Source organism: Cicer arietinum, chromosome 5, assembly GCF_000331145.2.
Source record: "Cicer arietinum cultivar CDC Frontier isolate Library 1 chromosome 5, Cicar.CDCFrontier_v2.0, whole genome shotgun sequence".
NCBI classification, from domain to species: domain Eukaryota; kingdom Viridiplantae; phylum Streptophyta; class Magnoliopsida; order Fabales; family Fabaceae; genus Cicer; species Cicer arietinum.
In genome coordinates, this window is record NC_021164.2 from 49,741,649 (window position 1) to 49,769,164 (window position 27,516).

Consider the following 27,516-nt stretch of genomic DNA (forward strand, 5'->3'; position numbering starts at 1 on the left):
TACTTTCTTTGATCCTACACTATATCTTTGTATATCCTTTGAGAAAGTATTAAGTATCAATCACTCTCATACTACTTTGTAATTTCCTAGTGAGTGAAGCTTGGAAATATTTGAAAATTGATTGTAAGCTTGGTGAAACTTAAGAATACACAGTTTGTAATCATCCTCAGCGTGAGGTTGATCTGTTTGAAAGTTAGTGAAATCTCACAAGGGTGTGAGGACTGGACGTAGCCATATTTGGGTGAACCAGTATAAAATTGTGTGTGTCTCTCTCATATTCTTCTTTTACTCTTTTGCTTAAGTTAAAACTAAAGGGTTGGAAAAATCCATCCTCAGTGAGAGGATAGTTTTACAATCTCTTGAAAATTATTTTTAAACAACAAAATCCCTATTCAACCCCCCCTTCTAGTGATATTTAGCTACATCAGAAAAATCATCTAAAATCAGATTCTCTAAAACACAAATTAAAATACTATTATTTTTAAATAAATAAATAAATAAATAAATAAACAAAATATTTATAATTTATATTATTCATTAAATCAAATATATATAAAATTATCATACCACGAGATACACACAAATAAAGAAAATTAATTAAAAAAATTTATCAATATATATTTTAAAATAATTTTAACATCAAATTAATTCTTTAAAATCATACTTAATTAAAAATAATAATATATTATATGTTTTCGGGTGTTACACCTTTTTATAGAAATATGGACGTCCTGCAAACATTACCCACCTACTACAATCTTACATACTTTAAATCCTAATCTAAGCCAAACTTTAATTCATCCATCCATATATTTTTAGCTGCAATGTTCCTTTCAACAAGAAAACCACCCTTTAGCCCTGCATGACATTGTATCTTCATAGTTTAAAATTGTTATTTATAAAAAATGGATGAATAAAATACATTTTTTTTCACCATCAGTTAAGAAATATTTTTAAAAGTACAATATTTAAATTATCAAATAATATTTATATCATATATATAAAAACTACTTGAGGTATACTTTTAAGTTGTGTTAATTTCCTTATAAAAGTGTTATGAGAATCTTATATATTTCTTAACTCGTAAAATGAGTGTACCAAAAAATATTAAATATTGGTCAATATTTAATTATATTTTTTTGGTAATGTTTTAAACAAATAATCACCCATCAAATAAATGAAAAGAAAAATAAACAAATGTAACGAAAAACCATGCAAACCTAAATGTGGCAAAATTCAAAAGTTAAATACCAACGTGAAATTGATATATATATATAAAAGTTTGGTTTAGAGTTGGACATAGAAAAAAGATTGACAAATTTAATTGATTTTATAGATTATCAAGACATTGATTTAGTTCTAACATTGCTAGTGTTGCATCTCTCTACCTTGACAAAGTCAAAAGAATCTGTAAGAATTATGTAATGATATATATGAGTTTTTTCTATCTAAACTAGTAAGATATTGAAGAGTTATATTCCATACTTGCATGTATTTGATTTATTTATACCAAAAAATCTCATTTAAAGGGAAATTATTGAATAAAAGTCATACACTAAGACATTAACTATTCATTGTTTTTCGTTAGAGATAGTATTTTCAAAGATTTTGCATGTTTACTTTTTTGAATTTTTACCTATTCCTTAATCCTAATTAATTATATCTTTCACGTAACTCTATTTAACCCCTACACCACTACTAGCTTCCATCACAAATCACCATAGCAATCCTTAATCCTATTTTCCAAGGGTATTCATTTTTTATTTAAAAAAAAAAAAAATCCTCTAGCAAAGGTTTCATTGTGTCAAACATGCAACTAATAATCACCTTAATTTTGGCTCTTAGTTTTGTTTCAACTTGTCTATGTAAGAGGTGGAATCTAGTTGATAGAAACGATAATATATATAATGTGATGCAATATGGTGCTCGTGGTGATGGCAAATCGGACGATTCACAAGTATATATTTTTTAATGAATTATCTCTTGTCCTTTTAATTTTAATAAACTTTACCTTCTATTATTTTTTAATGAATTGATTGTAGGCATTTTTAACGGCATGGAATAGTACGTGCGAAGCACAAGGGGCAGCAACACTAGTTATACCACCAAGACTATCATTCTTAGTAAACAATTTAATATTCACAGGTCCTTGCAAGGCCACGAGTATCACCATACAGGTAATATATATAGCTATAGTTAATTAACATCTCATATATATATATATATATATTATCAAACTTCTCTTATATATATGTGTATAATTTAGAAGCAAAATTAATATTCTTAATTTATTCAATCGTTGATGAAAATTAAATAAAATTAATTATCTTTCTCTTGTTTGAATTAGTTTGAATAGGTCAAAAATATGTTGTAATATAGTAGATAAATGAATGAGACATATATTCTATAGTAAATGTAATGAGTAACGATACACCATGCACTCCATATTCCTTTAGATTTAAAGATGTTCGCGGACAGCTACAACAAGAGATTCAATCCCCAATCTATTGTTGTTTGAATACCTTTTTTTTTTTTTTTGTAATTAAGCATTATTATACATTTTTATGAATTTATTTTGGACTCCTCTCATGTTGTAGCTTGAAGGGAACATAATTGCACCTTCTAAGGAAGCATTAAAGGATAAGTCATATTGGATTAGGATCACATCTGTAAACGGTCTCACAATTGATGGTCATAATAGTGGAAGTATTGACGGCTATGGTTCTACTTGGTGGGAATGCAGAAGTTGTGCTCGACCTATAGTATGATTATTCTACACCTAATTTATGTTAATTAATTTGTTTATATATTGACATTGAATAAATCATAAACTAAATCATTATTGTTTAAATATGTATTATTTGATTACCTTTTTAAAAGTATTAAGCTAGCAATGCACGCATATATGAGTTTACAAAATATATCTATATTATCATCGAAAAATAAAAAATTCAATAATATTGTAGTAAGGTCTAAGAGAATTGTTTCAAATCATTTTATAAGAGAAATGTTTCATTTTAAAAAAAAAAAATTCAATTTGTTTTCGGTTATAAAAGTGAAAACTTCTTTGAGTTGCTTATGAGAAATCATATGATTAATTTATAATTGTCGGGTATATAGTAAAAATGTTCAAGAAAATTATTTTTATTATTAATTGCAAACAAAAATTATTTTTACTGTTAATATAAAAACCCTAAAAATTAATAATATATTTTAATCATTTTTTTCACTCATGTTGATGTTACAGGCCGTATATTTCAATCATTGCAATAATCTTACAGTTAATAACCTGAGGGTGAGTAATAGTGCTGGAGCGCATATAGCCATAAATGGTTGCAACGGTGCAACATTCTCCCGTTTATTAGTCGATGCTCCTCGTACTAGTCCCAACACTGATGGCTTTAACATTGCTAGTTCTAAAAATATTTTGATACAAGATTCAAAAATTAGTACAGGTAACAAAAGTTCATATTTCTTAATAAAATAAAGTTTATTTTTATTTTACAATTTTTTGTAATTTAGTACGAGTTTAATATATATGTATAAGTATTATAATTCAATGATATGGCCAAATATTATTAGACTCATTAACCGTTATGACAAAATATTAGTAGACTCTTATTTAATATATTTTTGCAATGACGGATATGTAAAGAAAATACTTTTATAATAATATGAGACATATAAATTGTAAAAGTATTTTAATCCAAAGACAAGAAAAATAAAAATCATTATATAAAAGAAGAAAATATATATGAAAAATACCTACATACATTAGTGTGAGTGTACTTAAAATTGTTATTTCAAATGTGTACTTAATATTTCATTTTATAGCAAAAGATCATTAATCTTAAAATAATTACTTAGTATATATGAGAAATTTTAATATGAATTGTCTCAATAGGTGATGATTGTATTGCGATCAATGGTGGCTCCTCGTACATCAATGCTACTCGTCTTGTTTGTGGACCAGGCCATGGAATAAGGTTATATATTTTATATATAATTTGTATTTTAATTTTATGTCAACTTAATTCAATTTTAGTTTTAACCAACTTGTTGAATTTATCAAGTGGATAATGAATCCAAGAAATTAAGAAAGATTCAATTGAGAGAATTCAAGACCAAACTCTTCTATAAGTTGGAACAATGTTCGATTAAATATTACTTATCTCTCGACTATATTTTCAAATTACTAGGATTTATGTACCTTAAAAATTAAAAATCAGATGGTTAATTAAGATTTAAAAAAATTATGTGTGTTTGAAATTTATATGTGTGTGTGTGTGAAATTTTAATTATATGAATGGTAAATGTAAATCAAATTACTATTTTGCTATGCCACTCCAGTTTTAGCAAGAGTAATTTGAAATCAGTAGCATAACATAATTATATATGGTAGTGTTTTTATTAGATGTCAATATAAAACAGTTTTATATCGATAATATATATATATATGGAATTAAGAGTTGGAACATTGAAAGAGTTGATCATCAAACACTTAGCATTTGAAAAGTGAAAACTAATTATCACATTTGTTATTGTTATATTTTTGAGTCCATTCACACTTGTTATATATATATATTGTATTTGAATTATGACATCTGATAAATTATAATGAAAAATTTGTGAATTACTCAGCATTGGTCTTGGTAAAGATCACTCTTATGAGACAGTTGAAGAAGTTCATGTACATAATTGTACTTTTATTGGAACCACAAATGGAGCAAGAATCAAGACATTTCTTGTGAGTTGAAATTATGCTATATTTAAACATCTACTCTACTAATTATAATTTTGAAGCTTATTTCTTCACTTTTTTTCTAAATCAAATAGTATAATTATGTAAGTAGACATTTCTAATATCCTTTATTTTAGTTCCATACATTAACAAATATACTGACTCATATGTAAATTAGTAAAAGTATGAAAATTAAACATGCATAAAAAAAAGGAAAATATTGATCTAGCTATAAAACTTACAAAATAATTCCAAAAACCTATTCCTGTGTTTCCTTTTTATGTTTTTTTCACGCTTATTTTTTCTTCGTTTTATTTTATGGGAACTACGATTAAAAAAATCATTTTTTTTCATAATAATCATCTCTTAGTTTTTAATTTTTTATATTTTAATTTTTTGTAGGGTGGATCAGGTTATGCTAGAAAGATTACTTTTGACCAAATATATCTTCAAAATGTAAGAAACCCAATAATTATAGATCAACACTATGGCGTTAAAGGTGCAAATGCAAATGAAAAGGTACACATATATAAATATTTCATTTCTACTATAATAATCTATTACATCTACAATAATATTTTTAATTATATTTATGCTTTGAATTTTATGGAAATTATTATAGGATTCATACGTGGAAGTGAGTGAAGTAACATACCATGGAATTGATGGAACTTCAGCTAGTGACATAGCTATTAAACTAGATTGCAGCTCACTGGGTTGTTCCAATATTGTAATGGATCAAATTAACATTGTTTCTTCTCAAAAGGAAAAAAAGGTCAATGCTTTTTGTCAAAATCTTCAAGGAACAATTGAATCCACTGTTCCAAAGGTCTCATGCACATAAATATATTGTTTGAATCAATTATATGTTATCCACCACCATATGTAAAAAGTTGTGTCATAATAATTGTATCATTTATCAAATTTACTCGAAGTGGCAGTTTATTAATAAAAACTTGATATTATACTTTGAAAGGAATATAGTTCAAATTTGTAAGTGTCACTGTTATTAATAATAATTTATCTTTTTCCATTATTTTAATAAAGTTTCATATTAGTAAAAGAAATAAAAAAGTGTTAGTATCAACTTTTGCAAGGCAATATGGAAGCTTGTTTCTTCTTTGATAATATGTCATTCTCAATCCAATAAAGATTTGAATCCTTCTATTAATGTACTTAATATAAATAAATATAAATCGTCTATTATTTAATCTCTAAATTAATTCTCTCTCGCCAATTTAGTCAATAAACTATTGAAATTAACTAAAAGATCTTTAATTTGTTTTTCCATCCATCAAATTAATTCCTCCATTAATTGTATCGGTTAAGTGACTCTTAGTGGTACCTAAACTATGGAAGTATTTTAAAATACTCTTAAACTATCATAAAAAACAATAATTTAGTCCTTTAAATTCAATTTTTTTGTTGTTGTCAAACTCTTCAAGATTCAAAAAGGTATTGAAATTCTAGTTTTTGGATGAACACTATGAATTCTGGTTTTTGAATTTATTTTGTGAATGATTATAGTTTAATGTAATGAATTTACGGATTATCTTATTGACTTTTTTGGTTTTCAATTTATGTTTACTAAATTGATTAATTATAGTTTACTGAAACTTTTTTTTTTCTCCTGATTTATTTGTTTTTCTACTTTAATGGTTTTTCTGATTTGCTGTTTTTTTTCTATGTATCTAGTTTACTAGTATAGTGTTTTTTTTTCTTTCTTTCTATTTTATGTTTTTAACTACTTTTCAGATTATTGTTTCTTAGTTTGGGGTCAAAATGTAAAATTTATTTTTAATATTTAGTCATTAAAAATCAAAAGTCACAAACTTAAGTTAAAATCTAAAAATAAAAGTTATTAAGTAATTATGGTATGTTCAATATGACAATTTAAAATAAGTGTAAGTCAATATAAATGTTGTTTTGTCTTTAAGACGAAGTAGAGATAAGAGAGAATGACAAATGTCATGTTTAAAAGAAAACTAGAACCTCGAGGGACTAAATTGTGTTTTTTAAAGATAGTTTAGGGACTATTTTGGAATATTTTCATAGTTTAGGCCTTACTAACGTCCACTTAACGGGTACAATTAGCGAAAGAATTAAGTTGATTGATGGAGAAATAGTTTAGAGGCCTATTTAGTTGGTTTTAATACTTTAAAAACTAAATTGGTTGGAGCGCTATAATAATAATAATAATATGAAAAAAATTTCAGGACATAAACCGATCGTCCGGATTTATTTTCTTCATTTTTTTTTTCTCTCTTGCGGCGGCTTGGTCTGCCTCTTTATCTATTCTGATGCATGCTACAGTGCTCTTTGTTTATTATTATTATTATTATTATTATTATTATTATTATTATTATTATTATTATTATTATTATTATTATTATTATTATTATTATTATTATTATTATTATTAATTATTCTAAATTTTCTCCGGCATCTAGATTGTCGTTGAACTCATCTAACTCTTTGAACGAGTTGAAGTTATTCTGATTCATCCTCATTTTAATCGTAATCCTCATCGTACTTTGTATGTGGAATTGTAGTACATCTAAAAAGAAACTGATAATTAAAATTTGATGTATTTTTTTTAATGTAATATTTTTTTCTTCAATTTAATATATTTTATTTGACTTTATTAATATAATATAGTTTATTATTATTATTATTATTATTATTATTAATTATTATTATTTTATAAATCAACACAACCTACACACAATTGTCTTATAAAAATTATAACTTTAATCTTCTAAAAGAAATAACTATAACAACAAATTTCAAACACAAAAATTATTATAATTAACATCATTAAAATTTCTAAAAATATCTTCAACTCTCAAACTATCATAAAATTTTAACCAAATAAAAATTGAGTTTGTAGTTAATAACTACTTTTATTGATTAAAACACGATATAGCTTTTATAACAATTTCTACAGGATAGAAATTAATTTTCAACATAGATAAACATTTTCTCTAATCAAAATAGGTTTCTATTTTAATATCATTACAAAATCAAGAACACTTCTAAAAAAATCAAAATCAAGTATCAATATCACAATTTTGCTTTTAAAAATAAAAATGATTTTTTATATAATAATAATAATAATAATAATAATAATAATAATAATAATAATAATATCAAACACCGTTTTCAAAATTTATTCATCATCGTCATAAAGTTCATTTACTAGAAATTGGTTTTTTAATTAGTAACAACAGTAACAACTTTACCATAAAAATTAATATTTTAATTTATAAACATAAATTTTACATCAAAAAGTCATAATTTCAAAATCAAATATTTAATCAAATTGAATTAGAGAGAAAGTAAAAATATTAATAGATTATACAAATAAGTCAATTTCAAAGGTAGAGATGTGATACTAAAATTTAAACGGAGTTGGAAACCATAGGCCATCGGAACCGATTTTTCTTCTTTCTGTCATCGTAGTTGCATTGATGTTTCTTTTCCCTCTCTTGCATACTATTTAGGATTCAATATTCCTTTTCTTTCTTTTAATCTACAGTAGCTATTGACTATTTTCTTCTTGTTAATGTATCCTAATAACCAACTAGAGATTTATATGACTTTTCTCACTTACTAACATTTGGACAGTTGACTAATTTAAAATACCTATTTTTGTTTTCTAAAACTAGTTAAATCGTATCATTATTATAAGTATTTTTTAAAATAATTTTCACACAATTTAACAAAATATTCAGTCAAATTAAATAAATCATGTCATATACATATATACTTTTTAAAAATAATAATTGAATAAATAATATAATAATAACAACCACATCATAAATTATGAAAAAATAAAATAAAAATATATTTCATATACTTCTAATAATAGAAAAAAATGTGAGTCTAACAATACAACTTGATGGAATTAATCTAATCACAGGATATGCTCTATAATATATATTGTTACAACAATCATGTTCTAGTTATGCAGAAATAGAGAAGAGATTGTTTGCTAGTGTATGGTATTGGATACCATAGTATGTATATATAGAGTGATGACCAATTACATTCTCTATCTACTCATCAAAATACAAAGGGAAGGAAAAAAAGAAAGTCTTCATTCCCTCCTATTTACACAGTACACACTCCGATTTGATTATTTTCATTACATACATACACTCACCACACTTCTCATTTCTCCTTGTCATCACTCTCTCAAACAAAAAAACATAAATCTTACCCCCTTTTTCTTTCCCTCCCTTCACCAAACCACCCAAACCCCGCTTCCTCTCCACCATCGACTTTCAATTCTTTCTCTCAACCTCAAAGAAAAACATCACATACAGGTCCCCTGTAATCCAAATTCCCTCATTTATTTAATCAAACATTTTCTCCTTGCATTCTCAACAAATAGAGACAAAAAGGAAAAAGACAAAGAGGTGTAAAGAGACGGAGAAGAAGAAAAATAGGATTAGGGACCAAGTCTATCCAACACACTCAAGTTAGACAAAAACCTATTGAAAACTTAGTGAAAAGTGAGCTTCCATTTTCCCTTAGATCTTATTTTTGTATGCATAAGTCTTGGGGAATTTTACTGAAATTTTAGTTTTTCAAAAAGATGAGTGTTAGAAACCGTTTCTCTTACATGCATATCATGATAGATTAAATTGTGATTTGTTGATTGATATTGCTTTCTATTATTCTTCTTTCTGTTAGTGTTTATATGTTTGAATTGATGCTTGCATGATGATTTTGAGTTACTATGGTCTTTGATGGATGCTTGAGGACTGATTGTGAAAATGGATGCTTGAGGTCTAAGCGATTTTGGCCATGGGACCAACATATATTGTTGCTTAAGACTTTAATTCGCTAAGGGAATTTGACATATTTTGAAATATTCCTTGTACTTTTATGCATGCATGTTTACTTTGTAGTATTTTCTAATTTTGATTTGAATTGTATTGTTACATGTTGATTGATTAATAAATTTCATGGCACAATATGCATTGATTTAATTGAAAATAATACTATACTTTTATTATGTTCAAATTTAATTTTTCAATTATATATTTTAAATTAAGTTAAATGAGTGAAAATGTTACAATTAGAAATGATGATGTTTTACTAACAAAACATGGGAAGAGCAACTAGGGCGCCTATTCAGGTCATGCCTTAGACTTATCCTATAAAATGACCACAATGATCTTGGTGGCTCACGTTGATATTATTGGGATACAATGCCAATCAATCACATATGATAGATTATTGGAAAATTTGACTTTTATGATAACATCCTCTATAGTTATGACTATAAAAAATTGTGATAAGCTTAGAGTGTAAATTTTTTACACTAATACCTTACACGTATACTCTTGTAAATAAATTAATTAACTTAAGTTGTGTTTCTTTTTTTTATATTATTAAAATTTTCCTTAATAAAATTAAGCACATCTCTGTTTGTTTCAGTTACAATATTAAGCACATTCTCTTTTTAATTCATTTACTATACTTATTAAGTTATAGTTTTTTTTATCATGAAATTAAAAACTTATTTTTTTTGTAGTTGCCAATTACATAAGATGGTACAATGTTAACTTATAGGTACTAAATATTTATTTATAAGCAAATAAATAGGGTACTGTTTTCATATGTCTTATATAAATAGTTACACGTTTTAAGTGGATATATGAATTGAATCAGTAATAAAAAACCAAATATTTGTATTTTGGTTATATAAATAGTTACACGTTTTAAGTGGATATATGAATTGAATCAACAATAAAAAAACCAAATATTTATATTTTGATTAATGAGTTTTAGTTAAAGAAGAATGTTTCGGATGAATTCGAGTTCAAATCTTAACTAAAATAATTTTTGATCTAATATTTTATATGTATATTATCTTTTAGAATATGATTTTTTTTTAAATAAAAATAAAAATAATTTGGAATTTGTATTAAATCATTTTGTTTATTAAAGACTGTGATAATAATATTATAGAATGGTTGCTTGGACATATTTGGTGATAGATTAGTTTAAAACAAGGGTGTACATACTCAAGAAACAAACTAATGAATAATAGTATGCTGTTTTCATAATAAATAAATAAATAAAAAATAGTATGTGATTTGTGATAATAGGACTATTAGTGGATGTCCATCAATGAGTAAATTCTTCATTTATTTATGTATATAAATAAGACTCCTCACATTGTAATAGACTCATAAGAGAATATTATTATACACTATATCTTCTACTCGTTTCTCTCCTTCATCTCTATTTTTCTATATATCGCTTTTAATTTGATTAGCTTCACAGTACATTATTAATTCTAACTACCGTGAGTCTAATGAAATTTAATATTCATGTATTCCAAAAGAGAACTCAATATTTATTCTTGTTTTGAAGATTTTGGTATTTTGCACCATTTTAGAAATAAATAGTGAATTTGCTCAAACCAAATTTGTAACTGTTTTAGAAATTAAAATTGTAGTTAATTATATTGTTATTTTTTATTTATAATTTTTTTCCGTATTTCATCTTTGTGTGACATGTGACAAAGTGTTATTAACTGTTTGAAAATTTATCATGCATTAAATAGTGACAGTTAATTCACAATACCATAATTTATTTCTTTTTAAAGAATGATAATTTGAAATTAATTGAGTAAATTTTTATTTGCTTTTGTTAGTGATTATTACTTTGATTTTGATTTGATAATTATAACTGACAGCAAATAAAATTTCTAATTAAATTAAAAAAGAAATACAAGATTTGGATATGAAATCAATTTGATTTTCTGTAAATATAGTAGGGTAATGAAGATTGCAGTTTTGTTATAATTTACAATTAATTATTTATTTTAACTTTAGATGATGATTTACATTTAATTGAATTATGCAATCGACTATATGATTATATCCTGAATATTATTCGGTGTCGCACACCGTCAAATAGAAGTAATAAACTTTTAATCATATTAAAAAAAATGGAATTTGCTTTTTCGAGAATTTCAGATTAATCATATATTTTATCAACATATTTAGTTTTTAAATTATGACTCTATTTTTATTTGACTATAGAATTGATCAAGAGTGTAATCAATTCTATGTAAATTTTGTTTCTGGATTAAAGATCATAGTAATCAATGTATTATAGTTAACCATCAAGCTCGAAAAACTATAATTTAATTAATTTAGAAACATAATTTTGTCAAACTAATTTTATCAATCATATTCAGATTTGAATTAAGCAATCAAAATAACAATATAATCGAATAAAAAGAAATATAATTAATATGAGAAATTAACATTATAAAATCAACCTCAAGGCCTTGATGAAATTCTAAAATAGTAATATGAGAAATTGGTCTTCTGTCTAAAATGTTATATTTATCCAAAAATAAGAAAACTCTGAGTGTTGTATCACTTTCTCCCGACCGAATTAAACGCCCTAAAAAAACAAAATATAGAGTATTCAAATATGTGCCCTAAAAACAATTGGCTTGATACTAAAAATTATTACAAAAAGGCTCAAATCATGTAATCTGCAATTTAGACCCAGTAAAATTCGAAATTAGGCTTTGTGCCAACATAAAAATTGTAACTCTGATTTTTAGCTTTCCAACGCCTTCTTCCATGCGTCAATATGGTACTCAGAGCTCAAGTTATGGCTTGCACAGCGATCAAGGATCAATATGAAAATAATAACATTAAAACTCACTTACGATCCAAAGTTTAGAAACATGCTAAAAAACTAATCTAAGTTATAAAGAGCTTTTAAAATATCACAATACAAAGCTAGAAACATGTGCCAAAATGCATTCATCAAATTCCCCTACATTTAAGCTTTTGCACTCCGAGCAAAGAAATGCATGCAATTCCAAAGATTATCAGGAAATGCAAAGTGGTGAACACAATTTTAATCTCAAGTTTCAAAGAATATGACAATCATGAATAGCTTTTCATCACAATCAAAGTAAACAAGAGGACAAATTAACTAAAAAATTCATCATAAATGATAAAGTCTTCATAAGATATAGAATTCTTGCAACCGAAGTGTTTAAACTACTATTTACACTCAAAGCACATCATGAAGCTAGCACTACCATAGGTTGGACAAGTCTTTAACATCTATACTTAGAACACATGCACATAATGATTAAAAGATCTTTATTAAGGTTGTAACGGGGCCAAGGTAAGGGTGACATAATCCTAAGGAGACTAGGGCTAAAAATCAAAGAGGATAAATGAGTAATGATCGGGAGAAAAAAGTGACATTGAAAGGCAACTCAACCAAAATACCAATGATTTTTATTCTCACACTCTCTTTGTTCATAACTATTTTCCTCATTTATTCATCTTTGTTTTGTTGTTTTGTTGTTTTTTTTATTTTTTTATTTTTTAAGTTTTAATTTTTTTTGTTTGTTTTACTACTACTCAAATTTAACCGAACAAGTTGAGTTGAGCACCCACACACTTATTTAAAGAAGAACTCCTTTATCTCCAAAGATTGAGTCAATTAATTGTTTTCACTTCTTGTAATGAGCTATATAATAAAGAATATAATAAATAGGCTCAAAAGGGCTTAAACAACAGATAATTACAGGGTATGCTTATTTGGCCAGTAACTTAACAATAAACAAATGCCTAAGTCATTTTAATATATGCATGCGGACAAGAGTTAGTCAAGTTCTAGTGTAACAAGAAATCATGAGTGAGATCACACACAAGAAAAAAAAATGGAAAAAAAATGTCTTATCCATAATAAGGCTCAAAATCTCACAGAGGTTAATGACCTGTCATAGGTGATATGCAATTTAATGTTTTAATCCAACTTACTGTACAAAGAATACAAAGATACTATCCCATCATGCCACAAATTCAAAATAACTCACCGCATTTGCAACCCCAAAATCTGATGAAAAGCATGCAGTGCAATGCATATTTTTTTTGTTGTACATATGTATTTTTTTTAATAAAAGAAAATCCTACAACAAATAAAATCGTAAATGATACTCCCACACTTAAATTAAACATTGTCATCAATAAAAGTAACAAGTATAACATAAAGAGTAAGGTAAGAGAACTCCCTGTTCAAACTGCAGTGTAGGTGGGCTTTTCCAAATAGAGTTCTTCTATGGGAGCATCGTCAAGCACACAACTCTCATGGAATAGTTGAGGCGTTGTCCATTCACTTTGAACATTATATCAGTGTTTTCACTTTTTATTTCAACTGCACCATGAGGAAAAATATTAGTAACAACAAAAGGGTCAATCCACTTGGATCAAAGTTTTCCAACCATAATTTTAGGCGGGAGTTGAACAATAAAAAATTTGACCGATGGAGAATTCCTTCCTATAAATAATCTTATCATGAATGTGTTTAATCTTCTACATATAGATTTGGGAGTTCTCATAGGCTTCTAGCCTAAGCTCTTCAAGTTGTTGCAATTGAAGCTTTCTCTCACTAAACTTGTTTTCTCCATCTCAAGGTTACAACTCTTGACTGTACAATAAGCACGGTGCTCTATTTCCAACGGGAGGTGACATGCCTTACCAAACATAAGTCAATAAGGGGACATCCCTATTTTTGTTTTGTAGGTTGTTCTATGAGCCCAAAAAGCTTCTTCTAGTCAGCGGCTCCAGTCCTTCCTATTTGGCTGCACCGTCTTTTCTAAAATAAGTTTTTATTTCCTTGTTTGAGATTTCAACTTACACATTAGTTTGGGAATGATAAGGTGTAAAAACTCTATGCACAACCCCATACTTTTGAAGCAAGGCTTCCATGGTGCGGTTGCAAAAATGAATGCCTTCATCACTTATGATGGCTCGAGGTATTCCAAACCTGCATAAATATTTGACCAGACAAAACCAGCAACAACTTTAGAATCATTAGTCCTAGTGGGTATTGCCTCCACCCACTTCAAAACATAATCAACAACAAGTAAAATATAGACAAAAAAAAAAACACAGAAAAGGGCCCATAAAGTCAACTCCCTTCACATCAAATACTTCATAAAAAAATATGGGTTATTGAGGCATCTCACTCCTACGAGTGATTGTTGTTCCTGCGATTTAACACTATTCATAAGTTTGATAAGTCTAAAAAGAATCCTTAAACAAAGTGGGCAAAAAAAAACCATAGTCTAAGACTTTTCTTGCTTTCTGTTGAGGACCAAAATGTCCCCTATCTGAGAGGCGTGACAAAAATGAAGAATGGATTGAGCCTCATGGTGGGGACATGTAACGCCCCGGATTTTTAATCCAAAACGTTACAAAAAAAAAATACTTATTTCTTAGAAAAGTTTATGAATCTTTTGTTGTTTGAATAATTAACATTTATTCATTTTACATAAATAGTAACAATCACGTTATTCAATATCATTAAGAAAATATTTATTCAAAATTAAAATAATATGAAGACAATTATTCTTAACGGAATGTAAACCACTTTGGTATTTTCTATAATTCTAGTACATTTTAAAAGTTTGTGACAAAAGATCAAAAGAACTAAAAAAAAAATTGGACAATTCCATTATTACAAAATCGTCTTGAAACAAAAACCCATGTTTACCCCGCGTTCGCCACACGTCAACACTCATTAACTACTCTTGAATCTCCTCGAACTCATTAGTACCTAAAATGTTGTTGTAAGGGTCAATTTTTTTCTATCATCCACATCAAACCAAAGCAAGACATATAGAAGAATAACACAAAACTCATAAACGTAAAAACTTCCTACTTTAAAAGAAAAAAATGCACAAACTAATAAATTTTATATCAACACATATGCATGATGAATGCTCCTAAAACTACATGATCCGGATATAGTTCTGCCACTAAGGCAACTTCCACACAGAAAATCATATCTGCCACTAAGGCAACTTCCACACAGTAAATCACACCTACCACTAAGGCAACTTCCACACATAAAATCACACCTGCCACTAAGGCAACTTCCACATAGTAAATCACACCTGCCACTAAGGCAACTTCCACACAGAAAATTAAAACCTGCCACTAAGGCAACTTCCACGAAGATGCATATGCCATGCCATGAAGATGCAATATGAAATAGATATATTCCCACACAGCCCACTAAGAATTATGCCATGAGCATTCAAAAACCACTTTTTTAAAATCATCACCATAATCACACATCATTAAGAACACATACACACATCCATATCATGAATATCACATATTCATAGACAAATAATGATAAAAATTAGGACTATCACATAGAGATAAAAGTTTGATATCATATAGGCCATAAAAATTAACACTTTAACACATATAACAATAAAATTAACACTCCAACTAATATATAATAAGAGTTAAATTTTGTTTATCATACATCGCATAAAATTTCATACTTTACTACATAAGAGTCAAATATTAAATTCATTCTCACAAAAATTGGGATTTTATTAGTCTACATTTATTTTCTTTTAAAATACAAGTAATCACGATTATTTATTTCATGTCATTCAACTAACGGCCTAACTACAATTTGTGTGGGGAAAAGCCCTTACCTTGACCGCTTTTCTTCCTAGTACAAAGCTCTAAGCCCCACCAAGTCGTTGACAAGGAAAATAAGTTATAAGCTTTTGATGCCAAAAAAAGTGGAGGTGATGGTGATGGTGGCTAGGATTTTGGTTTTATTTATAAAATGGTTTGTGAAATAGGGTTCGTAGTAGCGGCTAGGGTTTCAGTATTATTATCATTATTATTAAATAAAACCAACTATTACCAGAACTAATTTTGTTAACACAATTTCACTAATAACGTATTACCACTATTTCAAAACTAATATTTATAAAAAGTAATTTAAGTAATTACTATTTTAAAATTAATTAATAACAAAAACTCTCATATTCACAATATTAACTACAATTATACTATTTTACAAAATAATCACATAAAAATACTACCATCTTTATAGAATAGTCAAAATGATAAAATAATTAAATTTAAGTAACTAAACATAATATTTATAAATTGAGTAACTAAACATAATATTTATAATTTATATTACTCATTAAATCAAATATATATACAATTATCAAACCATAAGAAACTCACACATATAAGGACAACTAATCATAAAATTAATCAATGTATATTCTAAAATAATTTTAACACCAAATTAATTTCTTTAAAATTCTATTTAATTAATAAAATAGTTGATTATGAAATTTGGGATGTTACAGGACACATCGCCTAATCACCTGGTCACTACAAAATTTCCACAAATATGGATCATCCCACACATAGTATTTGACATCACTTTTGGGTTTGTGGATTTGTCCTCTTATTTAGTGCTTAGTGCTTTATTGTAAGTGTGGAAAATCACTGTATCAAATTTTATTTGTTAGAATCAAACCAATCATGTTCCAAACTCTTATAACCCAACCCGATAGTGACTTTAGTGTTCCTCAAGAAAAATGGAGCTGTTAGAGTGTGTTGAGAACACTTGACTAATGGAGTTAAGGTGTTGTGTGCCTTCAACAATCTAGGATTGTTAGATTGTGTGTAGAAGACTTGACTTGTAGACTAAAGGTGCTTGTGTTCCTCAAAAAGTTTGAGATTATTAGTCTGTTTTGAGAAGTCTGGCTTGTAAGGTCAGATGTTGTGTAATTCAAAGAGTTGAACTAATGAATTAAATCCTTCTAAATGAGGGGACAAGACGTAGCTACCATGTTGGAGGTGAATCACAATAAATAATTTGTGTCATTTTACTTCTGCATTCCTTAGTTTTGTTACTGCTTTTGCTCTAAGTCATCGAATTTGAACTAGCTTTAATCAAATAATGAAAAACAGTCCAACTTAGATAAAATAATTCAACCCTTCTTCTTGTGTGTACACCTTCATAAAATATTTACTACCTTATACTAACAAGTGCAAAATGAAAAAGATTTTTATATAACAATGATTCGTAGTGATCATGAAGGTGAATTTAAAAATAAACTTTTTGAAAACTTATGTGAAGAGAATGGAATCTTGCATAATTTTCTTCTCATAGAACACCGCAACAAAACGGTGTTGTAGATAAGAAAAACATATATCTCTTTAAGAAATGGCACGCACCATGATTCACGAAATGAACGTTGCCAACACAAGAAACATTTTGCCTCTGCCTCTAATAAGCAAATAATTTGCATCTGACTCTGCCTATGAAAATTGCATCAAGCGTATGATCGCCCAACTCTGAACTTTTACGTATCCTATGAAAAAGTCAACGCTCTGAAAAAATTAACGCTCTAAAGACAAAACTATTGCGCATCTTATGATACATGTCTTGAATTAGCTACTTGTCTAAAGATCTCAAGACATTCTTTAATCATCGTTCCCTCTGTTTCCTAACTATTTCAAATAGATATGCTGAATCAGTACACGATCGGTCTTTTTATGGAAAATATCTCTAACAAATCAATTCCACAAAGAAACAATGCAAAACTTCATAGATTATCCTAATTTTATGCAATCAGGACAACAACCAGAAATCCTAATCATATGTTATAAAGGACGTGCCTCCTTCAAAGAAGAAAGACACAAAAGACATACGACATACAAGCAATAAGCGATAAGCACACCTATACTCTTAATCTCATGCTACCTTACTTTAATGCTAATAGAATCTCTTGAAGAAAAAAATTTGTAACCTCTCTACGAGAGCTAATTCAGAAAAACCAAAAACCTTTTCGTTGTAACCTAGCCCAGTAGCAACTTCCTTCCTCAATAGCTTGACTATACTAAGCTAGAAGGTTGAGAAGATTGAACATAGTCAGTGTGACTCGTAGGTGTTCAAGTGTAAGTCTGGTTCAATGATAAACTAGTGGATTAAATCTTTCAAGTTGAAGGGACTAGACGTAGTTACCGTGTTGGGGGTGAACCAAGATAAATCGTTATGTATCTCTACTCTATTTTCATTCACTTGCATTACGTTCTTTACTTTAAGCATAGCCACGTAATTTTTTTTTTTAAATCACAATTCAAAACCTTTATTTTTTGTGTTCTTTTCGTTCTACAACGTCAACTAGAAAAATAAGACTCAAAGTGATCAAACATCGCACCCCGAATCATGTCAACTCTTTTCACACGGATTCCATCCTACAAAACATTGAAAATAGAGTTTTGCTTACTTTTATTCACCATCAAGACATGAAAGAATTAAGAGTTTTACATTGACATCCTTTAACCACAAAGCTCCAGATTTCTGCCACGACATACAACTATATATGGATTCTTGAAAAGGAGAATAAAGTGGCTGATATATCACGCCTCTCCATCATTTATGATTCTTAGAGAACCACAACTTCTCCTCAACAAGACTTCCTTTAATAACCTTAAGTTTTTGTTTTAAACCATAACCTCCCCAACCCTCTACATTAGTTTATGCTACATTAAGCTTATTTCTCTTGGATGATAAGTGATTTGACTAAAATTTATATTCTAGTCTTAAAATTCATATTCTTATAGTATTTGATTTTTGTCATCCAAGCGAGAGATTGTTAGATTAATTATTTAACTAATTAATTAAAGATTTGACAATAATCTATTATTAAGAATTATTAACTTAAAGTATGGTCAATTATTTAAACAATAAATTATGCATTGAGCTATTATTTTTGAATGGACTGTGATAAGTTAGACCATTTTATAAAGTCAGATGCGAGATCTCTACCATTAGTCATTTAACTATTTAATCAATATTCCAATAGATAGTTTACCCGAACGAATTAAATCCTAGATAGTAATTAATTAATGATGGAAGTTCACCACTCATATCTTGCTCACTAAGCAACAATCTCTCAAATCCTAAATATCCACCATTATTGATATATTCTTTTTTATAAAACATTTGCTATAATTTGTATTTAACCACAATTAAATTCTAACAGTTTGTCTATGCAATGTCCAACATTTGAGATTTGCATTGCGAGAGATGTTTGTTTGTAAAACAAGGATAAGAAATAGCTGGGTCTTTGATGCCTATATCCCTCTTTTGAATTTTAAATTCTAAAATGCCATAATTTGAAAAATATATACAGAAATGCCCTACTTTTTTGCCCCAATTGCTCATCGCCACCTCAAGCTTTTCGGTCAAGCTCCGCCACTAGATACAATACAAATTCAATTTTGTTGAAAACAAAAAAGATAAATCTGCGAACAAAACAACATACCTACAAATATGACAAAATTTAGATGTTCATAATACTTAAGCATCAAGATCTGTAATATTGACAATGCAAAATTATTAATTGAAATATTTCATGGGTCAAAGCTACTTTGTAAATCTGAACCAAAACACCGCATCAAGACGAGAAAACTAAAAATGCTGCACCAAGACGGAAAAACAAAAAAAGTTCCAACTAAATGACAAAATCAAAAAGAAAAAAAAATGTGAAAGAAAATAAAATTTATTTCAAAAGTACTATATACTATAACTAATAGAAAAAATAAACACCATAATATCCAAAGAGGATGTGAAAAGAATATTTTCAAGCCAAGTGAGAAAATTAGAAGGTAGATTGTCAAACCTGATCTCTAGAGGAGATTAAAATCAAAACTGTTTTGTTTAAAGGCATTTGTAGAAAATGCGATTGATGTCTTCATCCTCCTCGTTGATTAAAGAATCAACTAAGACACTTCTTCAAATAAAGTTTGTTTTAACATTAAGACTATTATGCAAAATTCTCCATAGGGGTTCACATGTTTTGCATTTGTTTTAAGGTTTAAACAATCCGAGTTGGATCAAGGGTTAGAGGTGGAGGAAGATTCAAAGCTTCCCAGTGTTTAATAATAATTGAACAAATCTTTTTGGTGAAGGCCCCAAACTAGATGCTATATTTGGCTAGAGATAGGGAGTGGTAATTAATGTTGCTCATGGATAGTATATCCACATAACCAATCCACATCCTTATAAAAACTATTTATTAGAAATGGTTTATAGAACTAATCCATATAAATGAATTTGATTATGCAAAACTGATAATACCTGTAACCAATTTTACAACCAATTTTTTTTGGAAATAATTTAGTTAAAAAAATTTCAAATGTTTATGAAAAAAAATATAATTTTTTTTTATAAAAATATATTTTAGAAAAAATTTCAATTTTGTTTTGAAAATTTTTTCTCGAAGAAAATCGAAATTGTTTTTTATAAAAATATTGTTTGGAGAAAAATTTCAGAAACTTTGTTTAAAAAAAATTTTCAATATTTTTTTTTAATTTTAAAACATTGAGTTTTATTTTTATTTATCAAATTATTTTAATCGATTTCGTTTAATAATTTTTTTCAATCAATAATAAAGCTAATCTATTTAATCTTTCTTGTGACATCGTTGATCTTAGATAAGATTTAATTAATTTGAGTTTTGAAAACCATCTTTATGTTGAAACGACAGTTACATGAATTGTTAATTATATTCTATAAACAATATATGCATTTGAAATAGAATCTAACTTTCTTATATAGTTAAATATGTCAATTAGTGTATCATTTTCTATTTGTATTATCTCTCTTAGAATTTTAAGTTCTACAAATAAATTTAATCCATTAATGTCTAAGTTGTCCTTATGTTTTAAAGAACGTTTTAAGGTTAATACAATTTTCTTTTAATTTTTCATTATCCAATTATTTTAATTTCTCAATATTAAATAAGAAACCAAAAATATTTACATACAATTTAAATTGTTCAAATCTATTTTAAAATGAAGTAATTGGTCTATCAATTATGTACAAGAAGTAATCAATTTTAAAGGATAGAATAATATAATCTGATCGACAGGGTACTATTTGAAATAAAATTTTCTTCTAGTTTCTACTTCAATCAAATAGAGATTGTTGATCCTGCTACAATTTCAAATAAAGGGGAAAAACTAATAAATTAGAATATAAGTACTTACTAATATGTCATCTAAACTAGAAAAATATATTAACACATAAAAAAGAGACGAATAAATTAAAAACACATACTTAAATATATTATGGCAGTGATAAGAGTTGATCACACAATTAAAATTCATTACGAAAAATAAAATCAAAGCAAGAAAATAGGAAGTAGAGTAAAAAACAATTATTTTGCCGTGTTCATAGCAAATTTTCAAATACACGTTTAATTTGATATTTTAAGAATTTTTTTAGTGAAAAATAATGTGTTTAGTGTCATAAGAGACTTTTAACGGTACAATACCTTTATCATAAATAGGTTTATTATTATATAATTTTGACTGAGCAATAGTACAATTAACATAAATATCAATTTAAATGACGATTATGTCAAAAATTGGGAATTGAAAGTCTTTTTTAAAGGTTTGGCTAGTGATAAGAGTTGGTCACACAAATAATAAATTTTTTGATGCAAGATTCAATATGATATTTTAAGAGACTTTATAGTTAAAAAAAAGAATGTCATTAATGCCCTAAGATACTTTTAACGGTACAATACTCTTATCATAAACTGGTGCATATGATCTTGATTGTGTAGTAGCATAATTAACATAAATATCAATTTAAATAATAATTATGTTAAAAATTGAAAATTAAATTTTTTTTTAAAGACTTAGACTTAACTTGTAATAAGAGCTGATCACACAATTAAAATTCAAAATAAAAAATAAAATAAAAGTAAGAAAGTAGGATTTTTTTTTGTCTATAGTTACTCGAGGCTCGAGGCAGGGTTTTTAATATATAATTGAGACCTTGACTCGTATAAAAAAAAAAAGAATATTTTAACAGAGATCTAAAACTAAGACTTTATCTGCCTCATGGTCCATGTAAAAATTTGCTATTGTTTGCTACTAATGATATTAATTTTCCGTGATTGGCAGGGTAATTTCTTTTCTTTTTCTTTTTTGAAAAGAAGCAGGATTATTTAGTTAAACAGATTTTAAACCCTTAAACCATAAAACTCGGCAGCTCCATCAGCTTTGTCCTCTGTATCAGAAACGCACGTTGGAGTTGCACTGAACTCAAAAGCTGGCCGTCGGAAAACGCAGTCGCCACCGCAAAAGTGAGCGTCTAGGTTTTTCTCCTTTCTTAAATATTTATATTAGGGATTTTTATTCGCCTCTCCCGTAGCGCACGTAAGCGCAAATTGCGGACGCGATAGTCGCCACCTGCTAAAGGCAACGCACCAAAGAATTGCGTCGCAACTGAGTTCAACTCCGATTCTCGATTACGTGATTGAGCACTAAATCGGTGCGATTGTAGATATAGATTGGTGTGCATGTTTGTTTTGTAAATTATAAAGATAAAGATTTCTTCTACAAATTATATAGCAAGTGAAACAATCATCCCTTACATTGTTGTTTTGATTCGAAATACCGATTTACTAATTTTAATTTTTTTTAAATACAAATGTTAGTAATTTATTCGTTAAGTTTTCTGGTTTGAACCCAAGAGGTCGAGTCCTCCTCTTAATTAAAGTATTTTGATTCATGAGACGATTATGCCATTAAATTTCAAATCAGGTCTGTTTGAAAATTTGGGGAAATATTAATGTCTTATGTAGAGTTTGGTTTTAGTATAGAGAAAAAGCTCCAAGTCCAATTTGTTTGAAAGAAGCGTCATGGTGAGCATCACAGTAACTAATTAAGCCCTTTTTGTTGGTTTGAACGGATAAGCTCTTATTTTTTTTTTTTTCAGAAAAAAGGGATAAACTTATATTATTATTACATATACTGATGTGATATATAGTCACCCTGTTTTTAGAATTGTTTCTGCATGAACCCTTGCCGGGTTTGGAACAAAAAATTGATAAGAAAGCGAAACTTGAGTGATTTCACCTTACGAGTTAGATTGAGGTTTCGATAACATTGTTTACAAGTTTGTTTTCTTGTTACACTGTTAGGATGCTGTTGAATATTATTACTTGTGTCTGCACTTTATAAAGTTTAAACTTTCATAATATTATGGTACTCGACATGCACTAACAATGCATGAATTGTGCTCATTTTTTTTTTTGTTTGGTTCGCAGTTCATAGTTTTGCTCTTGGATTCGATGGGTACTGAGTTTGAAACAGTTGAGGGACGAATAACATCTATGCTTTCGCATCTGCAGTCTGAATATGGCATCCTTGAAAGATTGGTATACAAGAATAAGAACCAGCACCGCCGCTGTTCCTATTTCCAGCATCTTTTGAAGGTATGCTCACTATAGTTTAGTTTTTCTGAAGTCAGTGTTCAATGATGTGAAATTGCTTAGTGTTGGAAAATTTTGTGGAAGCTTTTTTCCTCTGTTTTAATTTTTTTAAGAGTAATTGGATTTGCGTGGAAATTTGAATGGAAAATGTGTAGTTACAATTGCTTTTGCATGTATGCAATGTGTCTTAATAAGTAATTCTGGGTTTTGTGTGGTTTGATAATTATTAGGTGAGGAGGGATTTAAAGCTTCTGCAATTGGCAAACTTGGAGGAGCTTGTAACATCGTGTTTCTTTGTTATCAAAGGAGATAGACCAAAACAGAAGATTCATCTTTTAGAGAGGTACGTTTATATTATTTCTTTAAGCTTCTTTGGACTTTTCCAAATTTTATGTGCAAAGATTCAATTTAGATATCAAATCAATATAACTGAGGATGTGACATGATTGTGTGTTTGAAACATGTAGAGTGTTTTTCCTGTTGATATTTCATGCATTTCATCTCTTACCATTGTTTCACGTAGAGCGTCTTTTATGGAGGTCAAGAAAAAAAAAATGCAGAAGGACGCTGTAGTATATAATTTCCACTGAAGGGGTAGTAGAAAACCTGCATGATTTGAGGATTTTTTACCACTTTTTCTTTCTCTTTTTTCATTCATGGGTTAGGTTTATGTCCCCCCAATTGTTTTTCTTTTCTTTTTAATAAATTTTTAGCTTAAAAAAAAACTGATATGAATGCACCTTAATGACTGAATGAAAGGGGGGAAAACTAGTTACCTTATGTGGCTAGGACAATGATACCGATACCATACTATAACACAAAATAAAGAAAGAAGTATGTGAGTATGGATGTTACGATACTATAACACAAAATTTCAGTCCTCTAAGAAATGGATCAGTCTCTTGCATAATTTAACAGGATTGCAGTCTTGCTACTTTCTTGCCCTTTATTTTGTTATTGCCTTCTGAACTATGTTTCTGCCAAATTTTTTTCATCAATATGTGATGTTACTATTTGTCTGGTCTTGTGTTGGTAATAATATTGTCTACTTACTGTTCCACAACAGCTTGAAAAGGAGAAAATGCAATGATGAAAGGCATAATTTTTTGGAGCGTCTTTTAGGATCTGCACGACTACTAGCAGAGGTGAAATTGCAGATATATATATATATATAAGATAATCTCTTGCTGTTTTCAATACTTCATATAAATAATTAATTAAGATCATTATGTTTCTACTGTGCTGGCTCATAAGTTGTTCCCTCTTCCCATGCATAGAGTATGACTATGAGGATTCGACACAATAGTTGATGCTAATAGGCACTTGGCTATTATGGGGTGCCCAAGTCCCACATCGAGTAGTATAGGGTGCCCAAGTCCTTGGGCTACCCTCCCTTAAAAGCTAGATATCAAATGGGAAGAGTGAAATCACCTAAATACTTCACTGAGCATCCCATACTACTTGTTGTGGGACTTGGGCACCCCTTAATACCCAAGTCACTAACTTACTATCAGATTCTAATTGGGTTTTTTTCCCTATGCATTGGAACAAATTTAGCATTGGATTGCTTATTTCTTCTTGAGTCCTTTCGCTTATTTTAATTGATGTTCTGTTTTCCCATGCAGATGGTTGAACCAATATTGAAGGCTGCAACGTATCCTTCTGCTAATATCATGTGATCTACCCATTTCCTGTGGTTTCTTTTGTAATGATTTGTTCATTTTATACTATATGCTCAGGGTTTAGTTGATTCATCATAGCTTGATCATGGTATAATAAGGAATATTAAACCTTTCTCATTTACTTCATAATATAAACACCTGTTGATCTTACCAAATGATACAAAATGCATATTTATATGAGTTTATTGTTTGTTTTTTTCGTTTTTGTTTCCTGTAATTAAGATACCATCTGAACAGTTTTTGGACTTTACATGATTAGTTTTAGACAGTGTTAATCTGTTATATATTTTCTTTATCCGTGCCAAAATCATCTATGTGCTCTGCCATTCCCATTTATATTGATTTGTTGCCCTCTGCATGCCTTATTTCATATTTGATAACCTCAAAATTTTGCAACTAAACAAAAAACCCTCAACATTTTGAGTTTATGAAGCATTTTCCTCTGCATGTCTTAGCTGTCTACTGTGATATTAGTCTATTATTTTATCCTCGAGTTGTATTTTCTTTTTGTCATTGTATACTCTGTAATAATAGAACATACAATCACTTACAATTTGTTACTATGGTCAGCGCCAGTATTATGTAGTGCATACTTCTAGAACATCTTTTTTGAGTAATCTGTAAAGATCTTCATATAAAATTTCTTTCCTTGACTTTATAATAGTGAGATATCTGTATTGTTTGCTCGATCCTTTTTCATGGGACTTTCTGTGACAATCATGGCTTTGCTAGCGCGTCTACGAGTTTTAGTTCAACAAGTAAGTCTCCCATGTTTTATGTATTATATTTAATCAAGGTTTCATCACAGTTAAATTGGAAGTTGTTTAATGTGGACATGAATGGTGAGGTTATTTGTAAATCAACTATGAAATACTGGTGATATTATTTAGTACCGTAAATTTAAATAATTTGTGCTATTTAAGATGTTATGTTGCTATTTAAGTTGTTATGTTATATCTCTCTCTGTGATTGTGCATTTATCTTGATTGAGTTTTTACTCTCCATGTGCAGATATTACTTGATGTTGTTTATTTGTTCAACATGGTTTCTTCTCTGTCTAGAAATAAGCAATCAGTAAAAATTACTCATGAGCGAATAGAGGTTAGTTTGTAGTTGTACCACTAAATTTTCTGCTATATATACTTATGCATAGACATGAGTATGTATCGGAAATAATAATTTATATGCTAATCTATTATTACTTCATCTGTTCTGATGTATATTACTGAATCAGGTTTTTAGAGAGTTCTACCCTGTTAGTGATGATTATGTTACATTAGAGTGTGTCTGGAAATCAGATAAGTATATATTACATGAGAGGAAGCATAAAAGAGAGAGTGAAAGTCGAGGCGAGGACTCTGGTGGAATTCTTTGTGTTCAAGCATCAAGTGTCAACTATAATACTATCGAGTCTATTCTTGGGGGTAAGAACCATGATGTGCTTAGTTCTGCTATTCCATCATCACTTCGTGTTCTTTAATTTTATATGTAATATTTATCTTAATTGTTTGTGCATTGTTCAGTTGGTGATTAGTATAATAAATGTCTTGTATTCAATAGGAGAGAAAAGGAGAGAAAGTGTTTAGAATCTTAAAACTGATTGTTATTTTGATTCTTCATGAAGTACAACATAGTATTTATAGTTTTAAACAATAGTTGAATATCTAGAAGCTACGTATTAGTTTTGTTAGTTAACACAATGCTAGCTAACTGTAGATCTGTATCTGCTACTTCCCAACAGACTTCAATAAAAATTACAAAATTAACTAATAGAAGCTTAGACTGTATCCATATTATTTCTGATACAATAATAGCTTGACTCCTGTACTTGGCTTCTAAAGTAGAGTGAGATAAATGTTTTTACGGGGAGTTGATTTCCGATGTAATAATTAGACTTGCAGCTCCCACCACAATCTAAAATCCCTTCAGTGCTCCATGTTTTCCCAGTTTAAAAAGGGAAA

General features: G+C 28.3%; 2 protein-coding genes across 4 annotated transcripts in view; both read left to right on the forward strand.

Annotated features, from left to right (window-relative positions):
• Nucleotides 1-1,799: 1,799 nt before the first annotated feature.
• Nucleotides 1,800-5,677, forward strand: LOC101504055 (probable polygalacturonase At3g15720). 2 transcript variants are annotated; one of them, XM_004516983.3, is made up of 8 exons: nt 1,800-1,957; nt 2,043-2,182; nt 2,666-2,762; nt 3,248-3,455; nt 3,905-3,986; nt 4,642-4,747; nt 5,144-5,240; nt 5,380-5,677. In XM_004516983.3, the coding sequence occupies exons 1-8, from the start codon at nt 1,811-1,813 to the stop codon at nt 5,583-5,585; spliced, it is 1,083 nt and encodes a 360-aa protein (XP_004517040.1). In that variant the 5' UTR covers nt 1,800-1,810; the 3' UTR covers nt 5,586-5,677. The 2 variants fall into 2 exon arrangements, with proteins under 2 accessions (XP_004517040.1, XP_073224254.1); XM_073368153.1 differs by lacking the exons at nt 1,800-1,957; nt 2,043-2,182 and adding an exon at nt 2,382-2,509 and having other exon boundaries at nt 2,598-2,762; nt 5,144-5,260; nt 5,364-5,677.
• A 16,832-nt stretch (nt 5,678-22,509) lies between these two features.
• LOC101503726 (uncharacterized) overlaps nt 22,510-27,516 on the forward strand; it is a 6,427-nt gene continuing 1,420 nt past the window's right edge. The window contains exons 1-8 of one of the 2 annotated variants that reach the window (XM_012712391.3): nt 22,510-22,754; nt 23,709-23,876; nt 24,104-24,216; nt 24,940-25,018; nt 25,499-25,527; nt 26,220-26,313; nt 26,567-26,656; nt 26,790-26,979. In XM_012712391.3, coding sequence (XP_012567845.1) covers nt 23,733-23,876; nt 24,104-24,216; nt 24,940-25,018; nt 25,499-25,527; nt 26,220-26,313; nt 26,567-26,656; nt 26,790-26,979 — 739 coding nt within the window. In that variant the 5' untranslated portion in view covers nt 22,510-22,754; nt 23,709-23,732. The remainder of the gene's footprint in view (nt 22,755-23,708; nt 23,877-24,103; nt 24,217-24,939; nt 25,019-25,498; nt 25,528-26,219; nt 26,314-26,566; nt 26,657-26,789; nt 26,980-27,516) is intronic. The other variant, XM_004516982.4, reaches the window with a different exon arrangement.